The sequence below is a fragment of the Pelobates fuscus genome, chromosome 8 (genome assembly GCF_036172605.1).
Source record: "Pelobates fuscus isolate aPelFus1 chromosome 8, aPelFus1.pri, whole genome shotgun sequence".
In the NCBI taxonomy this organism is placed as follows: domain Eukaryota; kingdom Metazoa; phylum Chordata; class Amphibia; order Anura; family Pelobatidae; genus Pelobates; species Pelobates fuscus.
In genome coordinates this window covers 146,012,779-146,036,649 of record NC_086324.1, presented here as the reverse complement: position 1 = coordinate 146,036,649, position 23,871 = coordinate 146,012,779, and the positions used below count along the sequence as shown (strand labels likewise).

The 23,871-nt window shown below is 39.7% G+C and overlaps 1 protein-coding gene across 1 annotated transcript in view; it reads left to right on the top strand.

Moving 5' to 3' along the window:
- LOC134571807 (cytochrome P450 2K6-like) overlaps positions 1-23,871 on the top strand; it is an 89,968-nt gene that overhangs the window by 39,537 nt on the left and 26,560 nt on the right. The window contains exons 5-9 of the mRNA XM_063430410.1: positions 11,828-11,990; positions 14,086-14,235; positions 14,773-14,930; positions 19,293-19,466; positions 21,544-21,691. Of these exons, the coding sequence (XP_063286480.1) occupies positions 11,828-11,990; positions 14,086-14,235; positions 14,773-14,930; positions 19,293-19,466; positions 21,544-21,691 (793 nt within the window). The remainder of the gene's footprint in view (positions 1-11,827; positions 11,991-14,085; positions 14,236-14,772; positions 14,931-19,292; positions 19,467-21,543; positions 21,692-23,871) is intronic.

The window sequence follows — 23,871 nt, the reverse complement described above, 5'->3', positions numbered from 1 at the left end:
ATGTAATTAAAAAACACATCCAATGTTCCACCACTTTTGTCATTTATTTACTTCAATGTGGATGTGGAGCCCAATATGTAGGCCGCACCACTAGGAAACTCCATATTAGACTTTTGGAACATTTTAATAATATTAAAAAAAGTAAATTAGATCATAGTGTGTCAAAACATTGCAGTACTTGTCCCCTTTTTCAGTGGGAACAATTACAAGTGTTTGGTATAGAACACATCACATTAGGATGTAGAGGAGGAGATAAACTACAAGCATTAATACGCCAGGAAGCGTTTTGGATTTACACCCTTAAAACACTGCATTATGGTCTCAATGCTGAAATAGACTTGTCAGGTTTAATTTAATCCGATTCAGCTATTATGTATGTAGGATTATAGGTATTCCCTTTTTTCTCTCGCCTTGGGTTTTATGTTTCTTATTTTTTAATATTATTATTAATTTGTATTTTTTGACCTTTTTAGGTCATTATTAATGTATTATGGGACTGTGGTTATTGTTTACATTGGCTGGTCCACTCTGTTACATATGCCCATACTATGACTTTAAACATATCGTTATTTGTATAGGTTATTAAAGCTCTATACTATGTCATTTTAGGAGCTCTGTATTGGATTTATACACCAATGTGGTGATTGGCATTGTGGCATCCATTTGGGGCATTGGAATTTCCATGCCCCATCCGTCTGCCCTTTTGCTCACCCATATTCTTGTATAATACTAGTATATATAGTTTTATTGTTTCCATAACTGTATTTCGTGGCGATAATTTGCCATTTTTTCGTTGATCTTTATTCTCTATTAATCTCTTTGGCGACATTCCGCCAGGTGTGTACATTTTTCTCTATCATTTAGATCCCCACGCATGCGCATTTAGGTACTGGTTCTTATAATATGTTTAGAACTCTTTTTCCGATTACGCATGCGCAATTCAGACGGATGGACGTCACAGGAAGTACTACTCTGCGTTCCAGTGTGGAACACACGCTACCGGTGAACGGCATCAAGGAAGATTGAATTGGATATAAAAGTTCCCACATACTCGAATCCACTCATATCCCTGAAGAAGTCCTCCATTTACCACGGACGAAACGCGTTGGATATTGAACTTTTTCGGACTGTTTCTCGATTTTATTTGTTTTATAGTCCTTTATTGTTCCTGTACTCTGCTACTCCGATTGGATCTGTGTCTGGTATCTACTATTCTGCCTTCCAGTTCCACTGAGAGTGGAGACATGCTTACTACCACTTTATGTCTGTAAGTGTACCAATAAATTCTCTTTTGATATTTTTTTACGTACTTTCACTATGTATGGTTCTTTCTTTCTCATATCTTTGAAGACATTCTAACACCTGGATCTACTATCAAGTCCCATACTACATATACCCCAGGGGGGTGAGAGGCCTGATTTACACTTTTGTTTGTGAGTGCATAACTTACTCCACATTTTATTATTATTATCTTACTGTGTTACGCTATGATATACACTTTTTTTTCATTCCAGATTGTATAACATATTCATATAGAATATTCCAATTTTGGATATATTCCCCAGGTTGTATTTTATTATTTTTGTGAAGGTGGTTTCCGCTTTATTTCTTTCTGTTTTCTATTATTGGTGTTTAGTGAGGTTCACCTGGAACCACTTTCAATTTAGCAGCTCTATTGCTTTTGGTTAGTGGGTATACTACTGTTTTGTCATTCTGTTTTGGGACCGCTTCTATTTAACATATTTATAAATCTTGAAATGGGCATTGAAAGCCATGTATCAGTGTTTGCAGATGACACAAAACTTTGTAAAGTAATAAAATGTGAGCAGGATATTGCCTTGCTGCAGAGGGAAATGGCAGATGAAATTTAACGTAGAAAAATGCAAAGTTATGCACTTCGGGGTTAAGAATGCACAAGCAATTTACACCCTAAATGGCAGTGAACTAGGGATAACCACACACGAGAAGGATTTGGGAATTGTTATAGACAACAAATTAGGTAGCAATATGCAATGTCAAACTGCCGTTGCTAAGGCCAGTAAGGTTTTGTCATGTATAAATAGGGGCATAAATTCTCGAGATGAAAATATAATTTTGCCTCTTTATAAATCGCTGGTAAGATCACACCTTGAATATGCTGTGCAATTTTGGGCACCTGTTCTAAAGAAGGATATCATGGCACTAGAAAAAGTGCAGAGACGAGCTACAAAATTGATAAAAGGAATGGAGCATTTTAGTTATGAAGAAAGGTTAAAAAATGTAAATCTCTTCAGTTTGGAAAAACGGCGCCTTAGAGGGGATATGATAACATTATACAAATATATTCGGGGCCAGTACAAACCATTATCTGGAAATCTATTCATAAACAGGGCTATAAATAGGACACGAGGTCACACATTTAGGCTTGAAGAAAGGAGATTTCCTGTAAGGCAAAGAAAAGGTTTTTTTACAGTAAGAGCAATAAGGATATGGAATTCATTGCCGGAAGAGGTGGTTTTGTCAGAGTCTATACAGATGTTTAAATTGCAATTGGATAAATACTTGCAAAAACATAACATACAGGGATACAATTTCTAATTAGTGGGCTAATAGCTGCTTGATCCAAGGAGACATCTGACTGCTATTTTGGGGTCAAGAAGGAATTTTTTCCTAGTTTGTTGCAAAATTGGAAGCTCTTCAGACTGGGTTTTTTGCCTTCTTTTGGATCAACAGCAAAAGCATATGTGAGGAAGGCTGAACTTGATGGACGCAAGTCTCTTTTCAGCTATGTAACTATGTAACTATGTAACTATAACTTACTACTAAAACCAAATTCCCTCTATAGAACAATTAAGTGTTTTTTTTTTTTATAAGTCCTCTTGCTATGCATTGTAATTTTAATGCTTTTGCTTTCTTTCCTATTTTACCACAGTGGATATTATGAACTATTTCCTGAGCTATAAAGACAAGTGGGTATTACGCCAGTCTTCAATATGGCAATTTCGGAATACCGGAGGTGACGTTTGATGCTCTCCGATACGTCACTTCCGGTTATACGGAAATAAATACAAACAGCTGATACAGCCAACACCCCCTTGGATTGGCAATTTGATTGAACAAGAGGCACACAGGGGAGCCAATCACGGACGAACCGCCAGATATAAAACTGGCACAGCGCGCACAGATGATGATACCGATTGAAAAAGCCTGCTGGTTCAGGCGAGACGCGTCTTGGACTGCTTTGGATGGCAATTTTATTGTTTGGACTGAACATTTGTGGTATATTTATTTTGCTGCTTTTAATTTGTTTTAACTTACCTTATATTTTGGTTAATACATTTATTCAAGTCCCACATTCTGCCAGTGTCCTTCGCTACAAAGAAGAGTTGTGCCCTCTTAAAGGCACAGTGCGCATTACTCTGAGAGCCCTGTATTTTGGCTCTCAACAAGGTGAGCAGTGACTACCTTATTTTTATTTATGTTTTTAGTGAGGATAACACACTATATTTTGTCTTATCTCTCCTATTATCTCTGAGTACCCAACGTCTCTACACTGAAGAAGTTTTGGTATTCTCTTAAAATACCTCTACGCATGAGATTTGAGCCTATCCCCCATAAGGCTCTGCACCATGTGAGTGTGCTCCATATGAGAAATATAATATTCTACTTGTGTTAGATATACTGCACCATATTTTGTTTATTTTTTCTCTTAGATACACTGTCTTATTTATATTCCTTTATTTAAGGGTAAGTGTATGAATTTAGCGCTCCACTCTCTTTTGTTTGATGTGGTGAATTCTCGCCACTCAAACAATATTTCAGTGTTGAGCAGCTTTTCAAATTTTTATGTAAAATTACCTTTAGCGCCTTATATTGACACAGCACCTTTGGTTTATCCCTTTTTAAATATATGCAAAACATAAAAGAAAAAAAAGAATATGTATAGATAAATAGGCATATATATGCACACCTATCTAATCCAAACAAGTCCTTACCAGTAAAACCAGATATATTATATGAACCTATATCTACTGACACCCTGGAGATATATATTATTTTAAAATTCTATTATATTAATGTATTAAACATGATAGACAATAATGACAAGAATGTCTATCAAGATGATCTTATCTATAAGCAATCCTTAGTGCCCAGACCTAACTTATTATATCTACTAAACTGGGTTTTGCCAATGCTGACCCTGATAAGCACCTGGATTCCAAGCAGAAGATTAACAGGCATCCCTTACAGGGAATAGTACAAGACATGCGGAGCAGTGGCAGCCATGGATGGAATTCGTGGCAAGACAGGAGGTAAGGTTGGGAGATGAACTTTGAGATTAGATTTGGGGCAGAAAATGGGGAGCAGACCTTTCCCTTTCTTTCGAACTATCCACTTTCTGTTCATTTGTTGTTCTTGTAAGTTCACATAGACCTTAAAGTAACATAGAACTGAAAACACAATGATTTTAACAGGTTAAAAAAAAGTTATTAGTTTTCTCAATAATTAATCTGATTTGGAGGTCATATAGAGGCACCTGCACAATAGCGTCCAAGTGTTTATATCACTTGGACTCTATTCACAAACCGGACTTTACATAGGACACAAGGTCATGCGTTTAGACTGGAAGAAAGAAGATTTCGTCTAAGACAAAGAAAAGTGTTATTTTTTTTACTGGAAGAACAATCAGGATGTGGAATTTTCTGCCTGAAGAAGTGGTTTTATCAGAGTCCATACAGATGATCAAACAGCTGCTAGATGCATACTTGCAAAAACAGAATATTCAAGGATATAATCCTTCAATGTAGGGTAATAACTGCTTGATCCAAGGATAAATCTGACTGCCATTCTGGGGTCAAAAAGGAATTTTTTTCCTAGCTTGTTGCAAAATTGGAAGTGCTTCAAACTGTGTTTTTTTGCCTTCTTTTGGATCAACAGCAAAACCCAACTGTAAGGAAGGCTGAACTTGATGGATGCAAATCTCTTTTCAGCTATGTAACTATGTAACTATGTAACTATGTAAGTTATAACACTCACGGAGATGGTGGGAGACATTACTATTGCTTGTGCCATCATCATGAGAGTGACCCTTACATATTAGAGAAATCAACTCTGATTGAGGTGCAGTTGGATTCCCTGCACAAAACACACCAATAGTAGATAAACCCATATTGTAGTAAATATAACTCCATACCTATCACACAATGTGCTTCTGATATGTGCAATTCTTATTGACTGATATTGTAATACAGGAATAAATGCTCACCTCACTATGTTATCTACTTGACCTGCTCATTAGAGTTTAATAATGATAATCTGAGGAATATTTTCTTGAAGGAGCAGTATCAATACATAGCATTCCTACTATATACTGGGTATCTGCGAATCTCAAAACAGTTAATGGTTTACCAACCATGCAAAGCAGGGGTCCCGCGTGGCCAAGCATGAGTTTTGAAAATGTTTGAGATCTGCGTGTCTATGTTAAAATTCCTTGCCTAACAAATATCCTTAATAAAAACTTTGATTTACAACAAAATTGATTAAAATTATGACTTTGTTTGCTCTTTGCCCTGCCATGGTCTAAGATACCTGATTGTTCATTAAATAGATTATTTCTCTGGTTTTGGCTCAATTTCACTCCTCTTTGTTTTTCTGATCTATGCTCTCCTTGACTTTGGCTTGCTCGACGATTTTCTGTTTGTTGTTACCCTTGACTGCCACCTGGCTCTGACTATTCTCTTAGTTTGCTATTAAACTGTTCCTTTCCCTTACATTTTAAGTCTGGTCATTCTAAGAATTGGTAAAATGTTTTTCTAGAAGTTTGTGTGTGGGATACGAAGCATGCTTTCAAAATGCTCTAGCTTTCTAATATTTTCTGTGATCTGCTGTCTAGCTGGGCATCATGGAAAACACTGTCCATAAAAGGTAGCTTTAACACTGTGTACTAATCTGTATCTGATCTGTGCCTTGATTAACAACTGGAGCAGCCCAAATAGTTCCTATTTGGGCTGCTCCAGTTGTAAATATGAATGGACTATCTCGTCTCCAAGCTCACTGCACATATACCTTCTGTGCTCTAGTTCCCAATAGGATGGACTCCCTGTATCCAATGTTCTACTGGATGTTCTTCTTTACCCACAGGATTGATTCCCTCTGCCCCATGATCTACAGGATGGATGTCCAGTGTCCTATTGGATGGATTCCCTGCCCCCATTACCCATGGGATGGATTCCTTCTAACTCATGTTTTCCCAATGAATTTTTCTATGGTTCAGCCTCTTTGTGAATATGGTTATTTTAAGCTTGAAATTACCAGTTTATACATGTATGTCCTAATGGCTTTATATATGGCTGTGAATACCAGGTCAAGAGCATAAGATCACAAACGCAAATTCAAGGCTTGTGTTTAAGCCCAACAAAATGTTATGCTCCAGAAACCCCATATAACGCATTGCCCAATACAAGGGTCATGTTTGGATTTTAAAGTTACTCCTTACTGCACTGCAGACAAACATTTCCTACTGTAACCCTTATGTTCACACAAAATAACATTTTTGTGCGAATGATATTGAGTTATTGGTGCCAAAAGATGAAAAGGAGATTTGGATAACTGTGTTTAATCATCTCCTAAATGTTTGTTCAGCAAATCTATTGAATCCTTTTTTTTACTAATCCACAGAATTTAAATGGGGAGGAGTTCATACTTGCATAACACACACTCTATAAATATGGGTTTAATAATTGTTTCCATTTTTCGAGTCAGATTGCAAGAGACCAGCTTTAACATGGCTTACTATTCTAACGCAGTGACTCTTTTCCTTGTATTCCTATTGGTTTTGATATGTGTAAAGCTTTTAACCAGCCTTCCCAAAAAGCTTGCTTACAGATTTCCCCCTGGACCTACGCCTCTCCCTCTGATTGGAAACTTGCACATTCTTGATATAAAAAGACAAGATTTTACATTCATGAAGGTAATTATTATTATTATTATTATTATTGGTATTTATATAGTGCCCACTAATTCTGCAGTGCTTTACAATATTATGAAAGAGGGGAAATTTACAATAGATGAGACAATTACACAGTGACACAGGAACAATAGGTAGATGAGGACCCTGCTCAAACGAGCTTGCAGTCTAGATGGTGGGGTACAAATACACAAGAGGGCAGCAAGGGTGACAGCCACCAAATAAGGTGGAAAATGATTTAAATATGAGAAATTACTGATTTGGCCTTTTCTCTCCATCTCCTAGCCGTGCTCTTCTCCCTATGTGCGACCCAACTCCTCTGTCTCTCTCTTCTATCATCTTCTTTCTCAATCCTATTCTCTTACCTCAACTCTTTTTATACGACTTCCTCACATACACAAGCACACGCACAGAGGAACGTTGGAGAAAAACTCTCCCAATATCTGGACCTTCTGAGTGGGGATCCTCGAATTGGGACACCATAACCTCACAATCCAAATGCAGATCATTATGAGGCTCTCTGTAGGTACACTAGCTATTGTCAGGTCTGAGCTACGCTGGTAATGATCTAAACTATACACATATTATTGTGACACATTATCCTCTTCAATGTCTAAAAAAAATTACACTTTTTGATTGTATGGTAAAGGCTTTGAACATCACTTGTGGGTCACGACCAAACGTTTAGCTACAATGTATCACTAAGGTCATGTATATTTATACCTTGTCCTTTTCAAAGAAGAAAGCTTTATGAAGTCCATACATGTATTGCATATTATTGCTGTAATTTCAAAAATAAACAATTAAAAAAGTAAGGGTGTTCTCCTCAAACTTGAGAGGTGATCTAAATGGAGGCTCTGCAATGCGATAGCATCCATCTAGGAGCATTGATTTAGCCTGTTTAGCCGGGAACAATATGGCAAGTAGTCGGTAGAATATGTGTAGGAGTTCCAATATTGGCAGGTAGGCCACAGATTTTAACATTCTTAAAGTGATGCTTGTCTTCGAGTACCGCCATTTTTTTTTTTTTATTCTTTATTTTGTAAGATTTTGTTGTGGGGGGAAGGGGTACAGAAGAGAAATGGGGGATCAACGTTTGTCATACAATTTTCAGCACATAAACATGAGAGAGTTAGTTATTTCAGTCCATCGTTTTGTACAGGTTTCATCCTTTTGTAACCTTAGTGTCCGCGTTTATTTTTGCATTTCAATACATTCCTACGGTCTTTTCAGTATGGTTTTTCTTTGTTCAATGGGTTGGGGTAGGGTACAGAAAAAGGAAGGAGGGGGGATAGGGTGCCCTGTTATTGTAAATTTTTGCAGTTGTGCTTTCGAATTCTCTCTTCGTTCCTTTCTTGTATCGTCTTCGTTATGTATCTTTTGGGTGTGGTCTTGGGTAGTCAGGGGGGTCGGTTTGGGGATTGTGCCACTTCTGCACAGGGTACTAGGGTGGGTATTTGTACGTGCTGCCTTGGTTTGTCGTCTTATGGCGTATCATTCTGTGTTGTATGTTTTCTTTCTGTGGATATATTGTTGTCTGTGGAGTGGTAGTCTTGGTCGGTGTGTAGTTATTATCTTGTGTGGTGAAGTTCGTGTGTTCAATTCCTTTGTTATTGTGGTCGGGGTTTTTGTGTGATGTGGGGTGTGGGATGAGGGCGTTGTCCCCATATTTGGTGTTGGTTGGTAGTTAATTGTTCTTTGGGTGACCCACATGGTCCTCTATCTTGAATTTGTTTTTCCACTGACTTTGTTGCGATGCGTGTGAATTGGGGTGGCTTATTTTTGGTATCCTCAAGGTTTGCGGTTTTCCCCTGTTCGTGTCGAGCTTTCTGTGGGTGATGCTGATATTTTTGTGGTAGTGGTTCGGGCTTTATTTCGGTGGATGTGTTGCTGGGAGGGGTGTTCGTGTAAGGTGTGGTTTGAGATCGAGGGGTAGGATGTGTTTGAGTGTGTGGGGTAAGTGGGGAGGTCGGGGGGGACTCGGGATAGGAGAGGGAGGTCGGGGGGATTGGGGAGGCTAGGTCAGTGTGGTGTTTGTGATTGTTGTTTCTGTGGTGCGTCTTTGTGTGGTGTTTTTTTGGTGATGTTTTAGGTTAGTAGCGGGAATTTATAGAACCATGGATCCCAGAGTTTGTGACATTTCATCCATTTTAATGGCGTCTGTTATTTTCTGTTTTACTGTGTCTATTGTCGGTGTGTCTAGGCTTCCCCATTTTTCAGCTATTGCTCTCCTGGTGGCTAGCGCAATTTTAGCGATTAGTTTGTTTTGGGCCCTTGGTGTGCCGGCCATAGGTTTGGATAGAAGTCATATCCATGGGTCTTGTGGTAAGTTTGTGTGAAGGATCTGTGAGACCATGGTTGCTATTTGTTTCCATAATTGTGCTGTGTGGGTGCATTCCCACCATGTGTGTATGTACGTGCCCTTATGCCTGCAGCCTTTCCAACATAAGTCGTTGTCTGAGGTACCATCTCATAAGTGTCTTGTAGGCCTGTTCTTTGTGATTCACACATATGGAGATGGTGGCTGTAGCTTCCCATATGTCGGCCCAGTCGGATGGGTCTTCTGCCGGCCCTAGGTCCCTCTCCCAGGCCGACACGTACGTGAGTGCTCCATCCTTGATGTTTTGTATTATATGGGTGTATACTGCTGATATTTGGCCCTTTTGTGTTGGTGTTTGCAGGCATTGTTTTTTGAATGGTGTGAGTGACCTAGTGCCGGCCTGTTTGATTGTCGGCGTTTCTAGGAAACTTCTGATTTGTATATGGCGGAACATGTCGAAGGTGCCATATGGTGTGGTTTGTGGGAGGTCTGTGAAAGGTGTCGTTGTTGGTTGCTGTAGAAGGGGTGTAGCCGCGTGAGGTCGTTTTCTTCGAAGCGGACAGAATCTTTTGGTGACATGCCTGGTGGGAATTGCGTGTTGCGGAGCAGTGGTGAGGGTTGTGTTGTTAGTCCGCTTTTGTGGGTTATTTTGTCCCGTATTTTGATTGTGTTGAGGATTGCGGGGGAGGTTTGACGGGGGTTTGACGTTCTATGAGAAAATGTGCCTAAACGAAACCGCGCCATCCGGACTCATTACTACAATGTACGCACACATTTGCGCAGAAACCGAAGAATGGGGTACATTAACATATACAGAAACATGGGAAAGGGAACTAGGTGAGGTCCTGGAGGGAGTGGAGTGGAGAGAAATATGGGAAGCGAATACTGCAGTGTCCATATGTGTATCCCTCCAGGAGCAATCCTATAAAACTATGTTTAGGTGGTACGCCACCCCGGTCAAACTATTCCACATGCACCAAACACCGTCCGACGACTGCTGGAGGGGATGTGGCCACAGGGGCACATATCTCCACATGTGGTGGGAATGCCCACGGGTACAAATCTACTGGTCGAAAATCTTCGACTTACTTAAAAAGATCTTCCACAGGGCACCCGAGCTAAACCCTTGGACATATTTATTGAATAGAGCTTTAGACGACTGGACTAACAGGGAACAAAAATTAATACACAAAGTAACATTGGCAGCATGAAGACCCCTCGCACAGTCGTGGCCATACGGAAGGTGATCTCCAACCTGAAAGAAGTATACTTAATGGATAATTTGACGGCCAGGGTGAGAGGCTCCATGTCTAGATTTGAAAAAATATGGGAACCATGGACAAGTAGCGAACTCTTCCAGGACATAAATTAGTCGGGAATGGAACGTGAGACATCGGACACCCCCACGCTACATGGGAATGACTTACACCCCCCCCCCTTTTTGCATATATCTATTCCTCCTCTTCATATACTTTCAGACAATACCTCTTCTATTTTCCTCTTCATCTATTTTCTAAAATCGGAATGGGAGAAAAGCCCCTAATCCATGCGCACCACCGACATAATAACTCCTGGCCGGACCAGGACCGCAACAGTAGGGTGACACAACCCCCAACCGAATTTTTGACATTAACTACGCAACAACAGCCTTATCGGCGTAGATAGTTTGTCGATCGATAAATACTGCTGGTTCAATATTCAAGTTATGTGAAAAATACAAAAAGTGAATTGTCTCTGTTATAGGATAGGCATGATAAAGTTGGTAGACAAAGGCATACCTGTAATAAACCAGGAATACTGTTAATACTCATGTCATATATTCAATGTACAATGAATAATGTAAGCTACTGATGTAACAAAACTTTCACACAAAAATAAAGTATTGAAAAAAAAAATCAAGTGAAAGGAGTCTCAGCTCTTACTATGGGTTACAGGGCACAGGGAATACATCCAACGGATCATGGGACAGAGAGAAACCATTCAATGGTTAATATAAGGTCTGTGTGCAATGAACTTGTAGAAGAGAGAGGCCATTCCAGAGTCCTTGCTTTGCACAGATTGGTATACACAGTGACAAAGCCACCATTGATTTCCCATGATGCTCAGGCAGGCCAAATATATATGCCTCATTCTATCACTATTACACCCAGCATTTCAGGACAGCAGCAGATCCCCAAGAAATAAATCAGACAATTTGAGCCTATTTCATAACATGGACCTGGAGCATAAGGAGTGAGGGGCTGGGTAGCGGCTGCGAGAGAACCTTTGGTTTTATGTGAAACCTCTTAATACCGGTTTGACACAGGAGCAGGAGACATTATCAGGGACATGCAGATACCATAATCACTACAGCCTGATATATCCAGAACTTCTAAATGTCATTATGTTCTCATGGTATTGGTTCCGGGTTCTTCTTGACAGTTCTCGGCTAAATGGAATATACCGATTATGTGAAAATGTGATGTGTTGTTTTTGTCACTGTATTAATGTATTGAAATTGAAAATGTGTTTGATTTACATACTAATTACACACGTAATCTGTCTTTTATACTGTTTTCCAGCTGGCAAAAAAATACGGGAATTTCTTCACATTCCATATGGGTCAAACAAAAGTAGTGGTGCTGGTTGGATATGATGCTGTTAAAGAGGCTTTAGTGAACTCAAACTATGAGTTTGGAAATAGAGGGGTGATACCTATCGCTGATATATTCCAGCATGGCCAAGGTATTGTGACTAGTGCATTGCTAGATGCAAAACTGACACCATCAGAATTATTTACTAAACTGGGGATTGTGGGGAAATGCCCACGTTATTGAGCAATTCATCACATTTAGCTACATGGAATGAAAACTTAAATTTGTTTTTGCTTCACGCTGTGGTCTAATCACTATGTTCCAAACAGTAGTGAATTGAAAGACAAGTAGAAAGATAGGCACATTGTGACTGTGATTATACCTGATTTGTAAGATATTTTTTTTATTCAGGTATCTTGGCAGGCCGGATTTGTCATAAGGCCGCCAAAATTGCGCCCACAGGGCGGCAGGCAAGCGAGGGGAGGCAGGCTAGTGGGGAGATCAAAGATCTCGATTCTCTTGTCGTGGGGCAGGGCAATATTGTATCACGGCAGGTTACCGCAGCAACATTTTGACACAATCCTCTGGCAAAACACCACTCAACAAAAAATATCAATAAACTGCAATATGCCTAGATGCTAATCCATACATATACAAATAAACATAATTGTCAGCACTCAAAAAAACATTTTGTTTACCAATACATGCAAAAAAAAGGAAAAATCAATGTTCCAACCCTATATTTTACTTTTTTTTTTTGGACTTGCATAGGTAAAGACTATTTTTTGTAAGTCCTCTGAATGCTGTCAATTATTATGTTTATATATATATATATTATTATTATTATTATTATTATTATTTATAAAGTGCCTACAGATTCTGCAGAACTGTACAATGGGTGGACTGACAGACATGTAGTTGAAACTCACTGACACTCTCACTAACAGACGGACAGACAGACACACTCACTGACTGACACAGTGGGGTCAAGCTGCCCACCTCTGGGGGAACCGATTGACAAGAACCCAGGCACCAAGAAAAAAATAATATTCACCATGGTGACCTGGCGCCTGGGATTTGGGATTTTCATCTGTTTACTCACTTTACATTTTTGTTAATTGATAAAAAAAAAAAAAAAGCTGACATTTCTATTTTTTGAAAGCATTCTTACTTTACGGCAATTGTCACACTTGATTAAAACGTTTGTACAGTAGTATGTGTATGATTAGTAGTTAAAGGGCACTAAAGCATTAAGGATACATAAAAAAAATCAATATACAAAAGTGAATGCAATATATAAAAGAGTTGTCATGCAGAATAAGTAGTTCTTATGATGCATGACAACTCTTTTGTATATTGCATTCACAATAAAAATGGTCTTTAGAAAAATCTGCAATGTTTTACATTGCCCGGTTAAACTACAGGACCACTGCATCCAGACCACTTCATTGAGATGAAATGGCCTGTGTGACTTTAATGCTCCTTTAATAACTTCACTAGGAGTTTGAATAGTATAGGCATTCTTTTTTGTAGTCCTTTGGAAAACTCTGCAAAGTTGACAGTTTTGGAGTTGAGCAATTAAAGGAATGGGGTAGGTTGTAAAAACGAACCACTCTATCACTGGAGCCTCACTAAAGACAAATAATAATAATAGTAAATTCAATCAGAAAACAGATTATTCTTCAGATGATCACCCAATGGATTTGTTATTTACCACCTGGTACTAACCTGCCTCTCCTCATATGACATATGCCGTAAATTTCTAGGATGGGGAAGCATTTACGTGTAATGTATTTTAGTGAATTGGTGGACTTACATTTGCAGCAAATTTGTAAAGGAAAAGCGAGAAAAATATTTTTGCACCATTGCCAATTCAAAAAGCACATGTTGTTTAAGCAGCACTGTCATGGCTGCATTCGTTAGCGGCAGGTTGGTTGGTAGGGCAGTAGGTCCCCCCTTATCAGTTAGGGCCCCCACCTGCCACTGTTTGTGAATCGAGGGGACATTAGGTCCCCTGTTTAGTTTAATAGCCCCTACTCGCGGGGCATAGTGATATAGATGATATAGAATTCACACCCACCATGCCAATAGGAAGTCAAGATTATTTAAATATCTCTAGTCCATTTCTATGAAGGAAAAAATGAAAAACACTATCTCAGCACTTTGTATGACTTAGTCACTTCAGTTGTGGATTTTAAATACAATGTACTTAAAAGAGCCTTGTTGTGTTTTGCATTTTGACACAGGAGTAATTTTTTCTAATGGGGAGGTCTGGAAGGTGACACGAAGATTTACCCTGTCTATTCTACGAGATCTTGGTATGGGGAAACGATCTGTTGAGGGTAGGATTATTGAAGAGCTGCAGTTTCTAAGCGAGTTCATCCAGTCTTTCAATGGTAAGTTATGATATGTTAATGTACATAGACATTTACCTCCCAAATTGTTAAAGACGGACACTTAAATATTAGCGGTGTGAATAGGGTCTTGGCCAGGTGTGGGGCTGTTCAGAAGACTTCTAAATGATAATTTCTAAACACAGTTATTGTAGTTTAAACACACATTACTGTGAGTATTATTGCTGTGGAGTTCTGTTATACATGCAGACACACCAACATGATGCCTAAAGCATGAACTATTCAAAAAAAGCAGCATAGGCTCCACAAGACAGAGAAAGCAATGCAATGTGTTCCGTACACTTCAGATACATTTTCTGGATTCTTGAAAAAGTATCTGTCAGCGCACGAAAGAGGAGATCTATCAAGACAAAACAGGTGGGTTTAAACTGCTCAAGGTTGAGATACATTGTATAGGTTACCCTATTGATAACTACTTAATTTGTACTTTGCCAAAGAGTGTGTCTGTTTATATATATATTTTTTTATTGTGTTTGTTTATATTTTTGTTATCAACAATCAACTACTGTCTACTTTCAGGTGAACCCTTCCAGAAAAACGTGTTTAATAACGCCCCTCCGAACATCATCTATAGAATATTATTCGGAAGACGTTTTGATTACAGTAATACAACATTCAAGAAGATGGTGGAATTGCTTGACGACATTGTCATTCTCACCGGTTCTACGCCTGCTGTGGTAATTACAGATAAACTTTATAATATAAAATTAAGTTCATAAGCACTGTTTAGTGTTATAGCACAACCATTTGAGCAACTAGCAATGGTTAAGCTGTTTCACTGTTTGCTCACCACAATCCTTGCTAGCATCTGGCAATAACATTTGACAAGATGGCATAAATAGTGACATGTTGTCTATTTTGAAAAGACAAGGTAGTTCACAGTAGTAGTTTATGCCACATGAAGTTATCATAATTGCGAAAGTAAAGAAATGTAATAATTAAATGGGGCATTCCAGACCCCTAAAGCGGCTTAGCTTCTCGAAAAGCTTCATGAATAAAGAATATGAGATCTTTTTTCATTTTGTAAAAAGTGCAGATTTCAATAGACATGGACAGAGTAAGTCTACCTTTGGACTGTGTCAGTATATTTAAACTGGCAGACATTTTGTGTTAAAACAGAAATTAAAAGTGTATACTGCCAATCACCCTAAGAACAGAGGTGACTCCATTTTGTGTTACAAGGCTAAGACAGACACAAGATTTCTCTCTCTATCACTCTATTCATTCAAGTCTGAGCCAAGGAATGCAACTTATGTAAACAAGACAAGAAAACCAGACAGACACTGTGGTGAAACCAACCTCGCCACTGTAAACTGGAGAAGCCTGGTTGCTAGCCTCCTACCCTGCGACTATGGCCCTGCAGGCTAAACCTTTTATTTTCCCTGCAGAAAGGCTTATTCGTGCCTTTCTGCCAGGGTGTTCGGTAGATTTTATCTACCGAACAAACTACCGAATGCCCGACCACCTAGGAGCTGGAGTGTGCCGCCAATTGACCCCCCCAGAAGCTGTCAATTCGCAGCTTAATTGATGAACGCTGGGTGGCCTTTGTTCGTCAAACGAACACGTGGCGGCGGCCATCTTGAACTCCCGAACAGCGGTGTTCTGCCGTTGAGTGTCTGGAACTAAAATCGGACACTCGACTAGGCAAACACCGCTGAGACCTCCAGACTTCCATGGGTTCGTGCCAAAACTACCGAACGGGCCGCCGTTCGGTAGAAACACTCATACGAATGAGGGGATTACAATGATGGCAATCAACAGCTATTGCATTCGGTACTTTCAACCGGTTATACCCATGAACAGAGACCGACCGCAAGGCCAATCCTTATGGAACTATTTTCGGCTACTGTTGCCTGTGCGGTCGGTCATATCTTTCAACCTCTATAACTCCCGAACCCCTGGTCCGATCTGGGTGATCTTTGAGTATGTTACTCACCCAGATCAGGGCTATCAGGTGATCCCCTATTTAGGAGTGTACTCTAGGTATTTGGGGTACATCCAGAAAGTGGGGAAGTAATGTACATGATTAAGGGGATTATGTGTCATGCTGAGGGGAGGAGATGTGTGGGAGGTAATTCATGTGTGATTGGTGCATCGGGTAATGACTGTAAAGCCCTCCCTTGCATGGGAGAATCCTTTATAAGCCAGTTGTGTTAATAAACGAGAGATTCTGCTAAACCCTCAAACCGAAGTGTCGTCTCGTTATTGGGGGAATTGGATTGTGTGCTGACTGCCAGGAGTGTAACCCTTTCGTATGGTTTTCCTGTTCGGCTGTTTCCAGGATTCATAGAGTTTGCAGTTCGGGAGATTGGTGCTTACAGTTGCTGCCTGTGCATCTGGAAAGGGGAGTATCGCCTAAACGGTTTTTAACCTTGGGTGATCAAAACAGTCCGTTACAGACACCAAATAACAGATAACACCAAGTAATTAATTTTACTTTATAAAAAAATAACGGAATATTACTAGTTCCATTGTAAGAAAAAGGGTGAAATCAAGGTTAGGAGGTGATAAATCTAAAATTACGATCAAAACTGGAGACGCTATGTCTCGTAGAAGTGAACCAAATTGCTTTGAAGATGACAGGTTTTTTTATGTATAGTAGCCATAAGAGATAACTAAAAATATGTCAAACGCATCACCAAATTCAGTTAGCCCATTATACAAAAAGGTTAATGGACCGCCTGACAAGAATTTTTGGTGATGTAATTGCACCACCTACTGACCAAAATCTAGATGTTAGTCTGTAGGGCAGACACACCCACAGTTCCCTATGGGTCCCTGTGATGGACCGCCTGGCACCCCGACCAGATACCTCTGTCAATCGATGCTCCTAGTGCTTTCTGAGGGCTCCAAGCACTCTACCAGACACCATAAGCACTGCAGACCCCACTTCCAGCGATGCAGCTGTGCCGGGGTCTCGCCGTCTTTCACCCACCCTGGACCCAAGACCAGGATCCAGCTTCCAGTGGGCAGACCTCTCCTACTCCAGAGAGCGTAGCAGGAACAGCTCTTAGAAGAGCTAGTGATTATACTCAGGGGAGTATAGTGATTATAGCAATCCCCAAAGTGTAGTTCTCCAATCCCCCCAAACATGAGCCAAGACTTCATGAAGGGGTAAAGCAGGTCTGTTTAATGCAAACCAGCACTTACAATTTATACATACATTTATAAACAATAGGTTACATAGAGGACTATAGTACAAGGAAGGGTGGGGTCAGACAATAGTAAGGGCTGATGGGAGATAGAGGCGGGACAAAGCAGCCAGTTTAAACTGGTCTGGCAGTGTCCCTGGGATAACGCCCGGATGGGGAAACAATAGGACAGGAAAAAGAGGGAGGGGAAGAGGCACAGACAAGAATTACATTCAACATACTCCTCCTCTGTGTCTCAGATATATTTAATTATCTCCCGGTACAGAAAAACACACAATTTACAAACACCCCAAAAGTACCCCCAAGATCTATGGAAACCCCACAAGAGTCTCATCCTCGGATAGCCCTGCTCTGGAGGACCAACATATCCAAAAATCACCCAGATTGGTTCAGTGGTTTGGTTTTTCCATGGAAGTCACTTTTTAATATGTCTTTTTGCAGGGCCCATAATCCTGGGGCAAGAGGCTGGCAAGCAGGCCCCTCCAAGTACCAGTTGCGAGGTTACTTTCGCCACAGTCCCCTTCAACTAGTGACATTAACATTAATTATACCCTTCCTCGGACTGTACTCAAGACTCTCACTCAAACACTCTCTTGGACACTCTGACTTTTAGACTCACCCAAACTCACACAACTTCAGAACTGAAAACTTTTATATATTTTCATACAATCCTCTCATCATGCTTGCATTCAAAATTCCTGGAGTATATCTACACATCTGATAGAAAATCTACAACATAACTGGTAATTATGCTGGTTTTATTTAATCAAATTAAATTAATTACATTTTTACTAATAGCAGGAATATATATCTGGATAAATATTGGTCAGATTTCAATTATTAGAAATCATAATTAGCTAAGGAATATATTGTTATAAAAATTCAATTCCTGCAGGTGGAATAAAGATAACGATATATTAACGGCAAATTTGCCAGATGTTAGCATACTAAATTTTTATCCAGAGGTATTGACTTGTTCTATTATAAGATAGTGAATCTGATTTAGGAAAGTTAAAATTCAGCAAAGGTAAAATCTAGTTAGAATTATTCTTATTGGATGGACATAGAAATGGTCAAATGATCTAGTATGAGAAATATTGTATTTGTAAAATTGCAACATAATAGGATATCTTGCCAATGAGGATTGTAGCTAGCAGTGAAAGAGTTAAATCACTGTGATTTGACTGTCAGACAAAGTTTTTATTGCTTTAAGCTGTGTTCTGTTATGTTGATTGCTCAGAGTAGTGTCCTATAGTAAATCTTGTTTTCAGTTCTAACTGTTGTTATTTAGCTGTCTATATTGTGTTAAACCACTGCCATATTGTATAATTATGTTATACCTAATTATTCACTAATTGTCACGCATGTTACATATTACTATTATTTTATTATTATTGTCACAATAATTAATTTTTTTATAATTTGTGATTAATGTGTGGAATAAAAATCTTCTGGTGAAACTTCCTCTAGGATCTAAGAGAATTAAAATAGTGGTTAATTTTCAGCTTTAAATCGTTAATCAGGGAACAGTGCCAAGATATCAAGTTTTGATATAATAAAAATTATTAAATACATTTTTGATAGTTTTTATGAAAATATTATTTTTACTATTATCACCCCATAAATATCCTCACATCTGCCACATAAAGGGGGGGGGGGGAGGAGACATGAGATCTGCTGCTATTGCAAACTGCTTTTAGATATGTCTATGTTGGGGATATATCTACTAAACCGTGTTTTTTTAAATGTATTTTGTATTTGGGCAGTGGAGAGTCCCTTTAAGGAGAAGGTCAAATGAACTTTAGATTTTAAATTATTTTTATTAATTGAATAGAAAGCCAGTATTTTGTTTTACTGACTGTCAAATTTTCTTTTCATTGTTCTCAGTTTTATAATGTTTTCCCAATTCTGAAGCATGTGCTGAAATCGCCCAACCTTGTTTTAAAGAAAATTGCTGAACTCAATGTGATTTTGAAGGAACATTTCAATGAAGCGAAAAGCTCAATGAGTGAAAATGATTGGTCAACGTATGTAGAAGCCTTCATGCAGAAAGGTCTCAATGTAAGCAATTAGTTTTTACTCAGTTCTGTTTGTAATCTACTTTTTACATTCAACAAACTGCATTTACTTTATGCATCTACAGTTGCACAGATATGCCATCTAACATGGGCTGATTAGGATGTAGCAAATGTGCCAAACATGGGTGGATGGTGGTGTAGGAGAGGGCTGGCAAGTGGGCAGAGGGACAATTGACCCAAGGTTACTTGCATACAGGTGTTGTGGGGTGCAGTCTTATAGCATTGTCATTTTAGTAGGAACAACTGTTGGCATAGAATTGAGCCAACAAGAGGTAATTGTGCATAGTCTTTTCTAGTCTAGCATTGTGTGCTTATTTCTTAGGCTCTTAATCAACAATGTCAGAGAGTTCCAGTACTAAAGTAGCCCACCAGGATATTTCCTGTAAGACTGCAGTATCTCAGGCTATTAAGATTTCCAGAATATGATAAATGTATTGTGCCGATTTAGTGAGCAGAGATGGGGAAACAAAATACCAGAATAATGAGAACAAGAAATCTCCTAAAGCCAGAGGGAGGTTTAAAGAACTACTGGTCTATGCAGGTTGAGGATTACGTGTTAGGCAAAATACCATACTAGGTCCTGTTATGTAGAATACCATAGTAGGTCTTGTGATGTAGAATACCAAAGTATGTCCTGTTAGGCAGTATACCATACAAGGTCCTGAAGAAAGGAAACATAGAAATTTGCTGGGAAAGCAATGGACACAAGGAACCCAACCTATCATTTGTTGAGCATAAAGGGACAATGTACAATGAGCATGGAGCAATGATATGAATTCCTATGTCTGGTACAGATTTACATATACAATGACAACATTGCCAATAGGGTCACATGCTATGAATATGGAACTAAGCATTTCAGATCAGCAGCATTGTACACAAAAAAAAGAAAATAATGAGGCACATTGCCTTCAGCTCCAATATCCCCCATGTTAATTTGGCTTTGGCTTTTTCCATGTCTGCTCACTATATGAGGGAGCTTCAGTGTATATTTGACTCTGCTCTATAACTGTCTAGTATCAGATAATAAAATACTGATATCAGGAAGGACCTACATTCAGAGTTCATGAGTTTCTTTTCCTCGCTATTCTTTAGAGGTCACTTTTGTTTTATGCTGACTGCTAAAAAGAGAGTAGTACTGACCTCTAGTGACATTTTAATCAGTACAGCTCAGTGACCAAATTATTCAGTAGACTATTTAAGGGACAGTCCACTGCTCAGCCCCCTTACCCCAAAAATAAATAAATCCTTAAACACTATTTAGTATAAATACCTCCAATAAAAACATGTATGCATTTAATTATGCATTTTTTCATTGGGGTTATAGCTAAAATCAACTTTTAAAAGCTACTGATCTCGTCTGCAAGACCTCCTATTCTTCCACAGCTCTGACTTTCCAACCATATACTTCCCAATAGTGAGAAGTCTTTGCAAGGCAGGTGCTAAGGGCAATTGTCTGCCTTTTGAGATTAGCTCCACTGAGCTGAACAACCAGCATGTACACAAACTAGTCGCCTGACTGACAGCCAGGGAGGTGTGACAAGGTTATCATATAAAAGTGCCAACTTCTGTTGAAATCTGTACTTTTGGTAAAATGGAAAAAAGAGGACACACTGTTCACACATAAAGCACTTCAGCAAACTTAAGTTCTAGGTGTTTGAAGCTGTGAATTCAACTGAAAATTGAATTTGTTGAGTTTTCTACATGAATTCAAAGTGAATATAAAGTAACTGAACAGAGAACATAGCTGACTTGGAGATTTTCTTCTAGTTAGTTAATTTGAACTTAAATTTGATATTTACTTTAAATGTACTTCACACTCCGGACAATTCTCACTTTAGTAAATACCCCTGAGATTATCAAAATAGAGGCACTCAGGTACAATACAGCAATGTAGATTTGGACAATTTTATTCTTCAGTGGATAAGTAAACATTCAGGAAAATTTGTTTTCCTTAAACGTTGAAAATCACTGTAGTCATAAAAGATATTACGCAGGGTTTAATCTGACCAGAAGACACACGTAGGACGGAGTAAACTGTGTGTTCTTTGTCCCCCAAGGAAAACAAAACAGAAGAAAATAGGAACATTTTTAATGAGAAGAACCTTCTGGCCTCCATGTTCGATCTCATGCTGGGAGGTACAGAGACTACATCGACTACTTTACAGTGGGGGTTCCTTCTCATGATGAAATACCCTCATATACAAAGTAAGATTTTCTGTCACTACTTATAATATTGAAGAAAATCTCAATTCCTTATTCTTCTTAAGTTGTGCTTTTTTAAAATCAATGTTTTATTCTAATCCTGTTTGATCACACTAAAAACTAAAACAAATGCTTATCTATGCTGCAGTTAGGATCAGTAATGGAGTCCAACCTAGCTGGTGCTGTGCGTTGTGAAAAGTCATTGTTACGACCGAGGTAATACCTTTATATGTAGGAGCATCTTTAGACGTGTGGTAGGTCGGTGTCACAACCGAGGTAATAGGTATACCGCTAGTGGGTTACACCATATTGGGAATTGAGACATTGACTATATATGTAGCTGCTTAGACACAGCAGCACTAAAAAAATTCAGGGCAACCTGTAACGTCTAAATATATCTAATCGATTGAAGGGACATTCTAGTCTAACTCTACACTCTATACTTTGCTTTACCCAAATAGCTCAGTCACTTGATGAAGGACATAATGTTATTTCTGCATTTAGCTAGTAATAGAATAGACAGCCAGAGGTTGGAACCAGGGCCGGATTAAGAGCCCAGTGGGCCTGGTGCTGACAATTATGATGGGCCTATTTACAGAATCTTATCGACCAAAAACACTAAAACAGTCATAACTCCCAAGCGTCATGTATCTGATGGAGATGGTGTTGGAGGGAAACTCATAGGATGCAGCTATAAGAAAACACATACTCTAAGCTAATCTCTCTCTAATTTATGCTTTCATCTTTCAAGTAAATTCATACCCCCTAACAGTAGTGTTCAGTGAAGCAGGAAGTCAATGGGCGGGGTAAAAGGGTGGGCCACTAGTGCGAATCACGTCACCAGACCTGCCAAAAGGGGAGAACATGCCCAAAAAGGGGGCATGTCTGTCCAAAGAATTTGAAGGACAGCCTGGTATGAATGCATGTCAGGCTGCCCGCCAATCCTGCAGGCTGGCCAACTAAGGGCATACTATGCAGGCAGCATTCTGAGCTTGACATAAATGCGTCTAATGATGCGCTCACTCCATGCTTTTTAAGGACTGTCCCCGAGCACTCGCTGGTCCACTTGTCTCCTTATCTTCTTACTAGCATGCAGAAGTTCCTGGTATACAGTCTGAGACAGAGAAAAGGTGTATGTAGTGAGTGTAGAAGAAAGGAGGGGACATACCACAGTGTTAGAGAGACCAACAGCATTACCTAAACTAATTTTATTGTCAGCCAGTCCACACAGGTTTTGTTCCCATACATCCCTCTTAAGCTTCCAAACTTAAAGGGACACTATAGTCACCAGAACAACTACAGCTTATTGTATTTGTTCTGGTAAGTAGAATCATTCCATTCAGGTCTTTTTGCAGTAAACACTGTCTTTTCAGAGAAAACACAGTTGTGGACATAGACATCGGGACACTGGGACATATAGGGACACTGGGAGACATTGGGACACTAGGCACACTGAGACACTAGGAACACAGACACTGGGAGACATGGGGACACTGCAACATTTGGGGACACTAAGACACTAGGGACACAGACACTGGGAGACTAGGGGACACTGGCTGGGAGTCAGAAACTTGGGGACACTGAGAGACATGGGGACACTGAAACATTTGGGGACACTAAGACACTAGGGACACAGAGACATGGGAACACAGACACTGGGAGACTAGGGGACACAGGGAGACTAGGGGACGCTGGCTGGGAGACAGACACTTGGGGACACTGGGAGACATGGGGACAGTTGTGGACATAGACATGGGGACACTGGGACATATAGGGACACATGGGCACACTAGGCACACTGAGAGACATGGGACACAGACACTGGGAGACTTGGGGACACTGAGACACTAGGGACACTGGCTGGGGGACATGGGGACACTGGGAGAAATGGGGACATAGTGTCTCCGTGTCCCAATGTCTCAGTGTCTCCCAATGTCCCTATGTCTCACAGCGTCCCCATGTGTCCCCTAGTGTCTCAGTGTCCCCATGTTTTCCAGTGTCCCCAAGTGTCTGTGTTCCCAGGTCTCCCAGTGCCTGTGTCCCCATATGTCCTAGTGTCTCAGTGTCCCCTAGTGTCTGTGTCCCCTAGTGCCTGAGTGTCCCCATATGTCCCTTAGTGTCCCCTAGTGTCTCAGTGTCCCCATGTGTCCCCTAGTGTCTCAGTGTCCCCATGTGTCCCTACT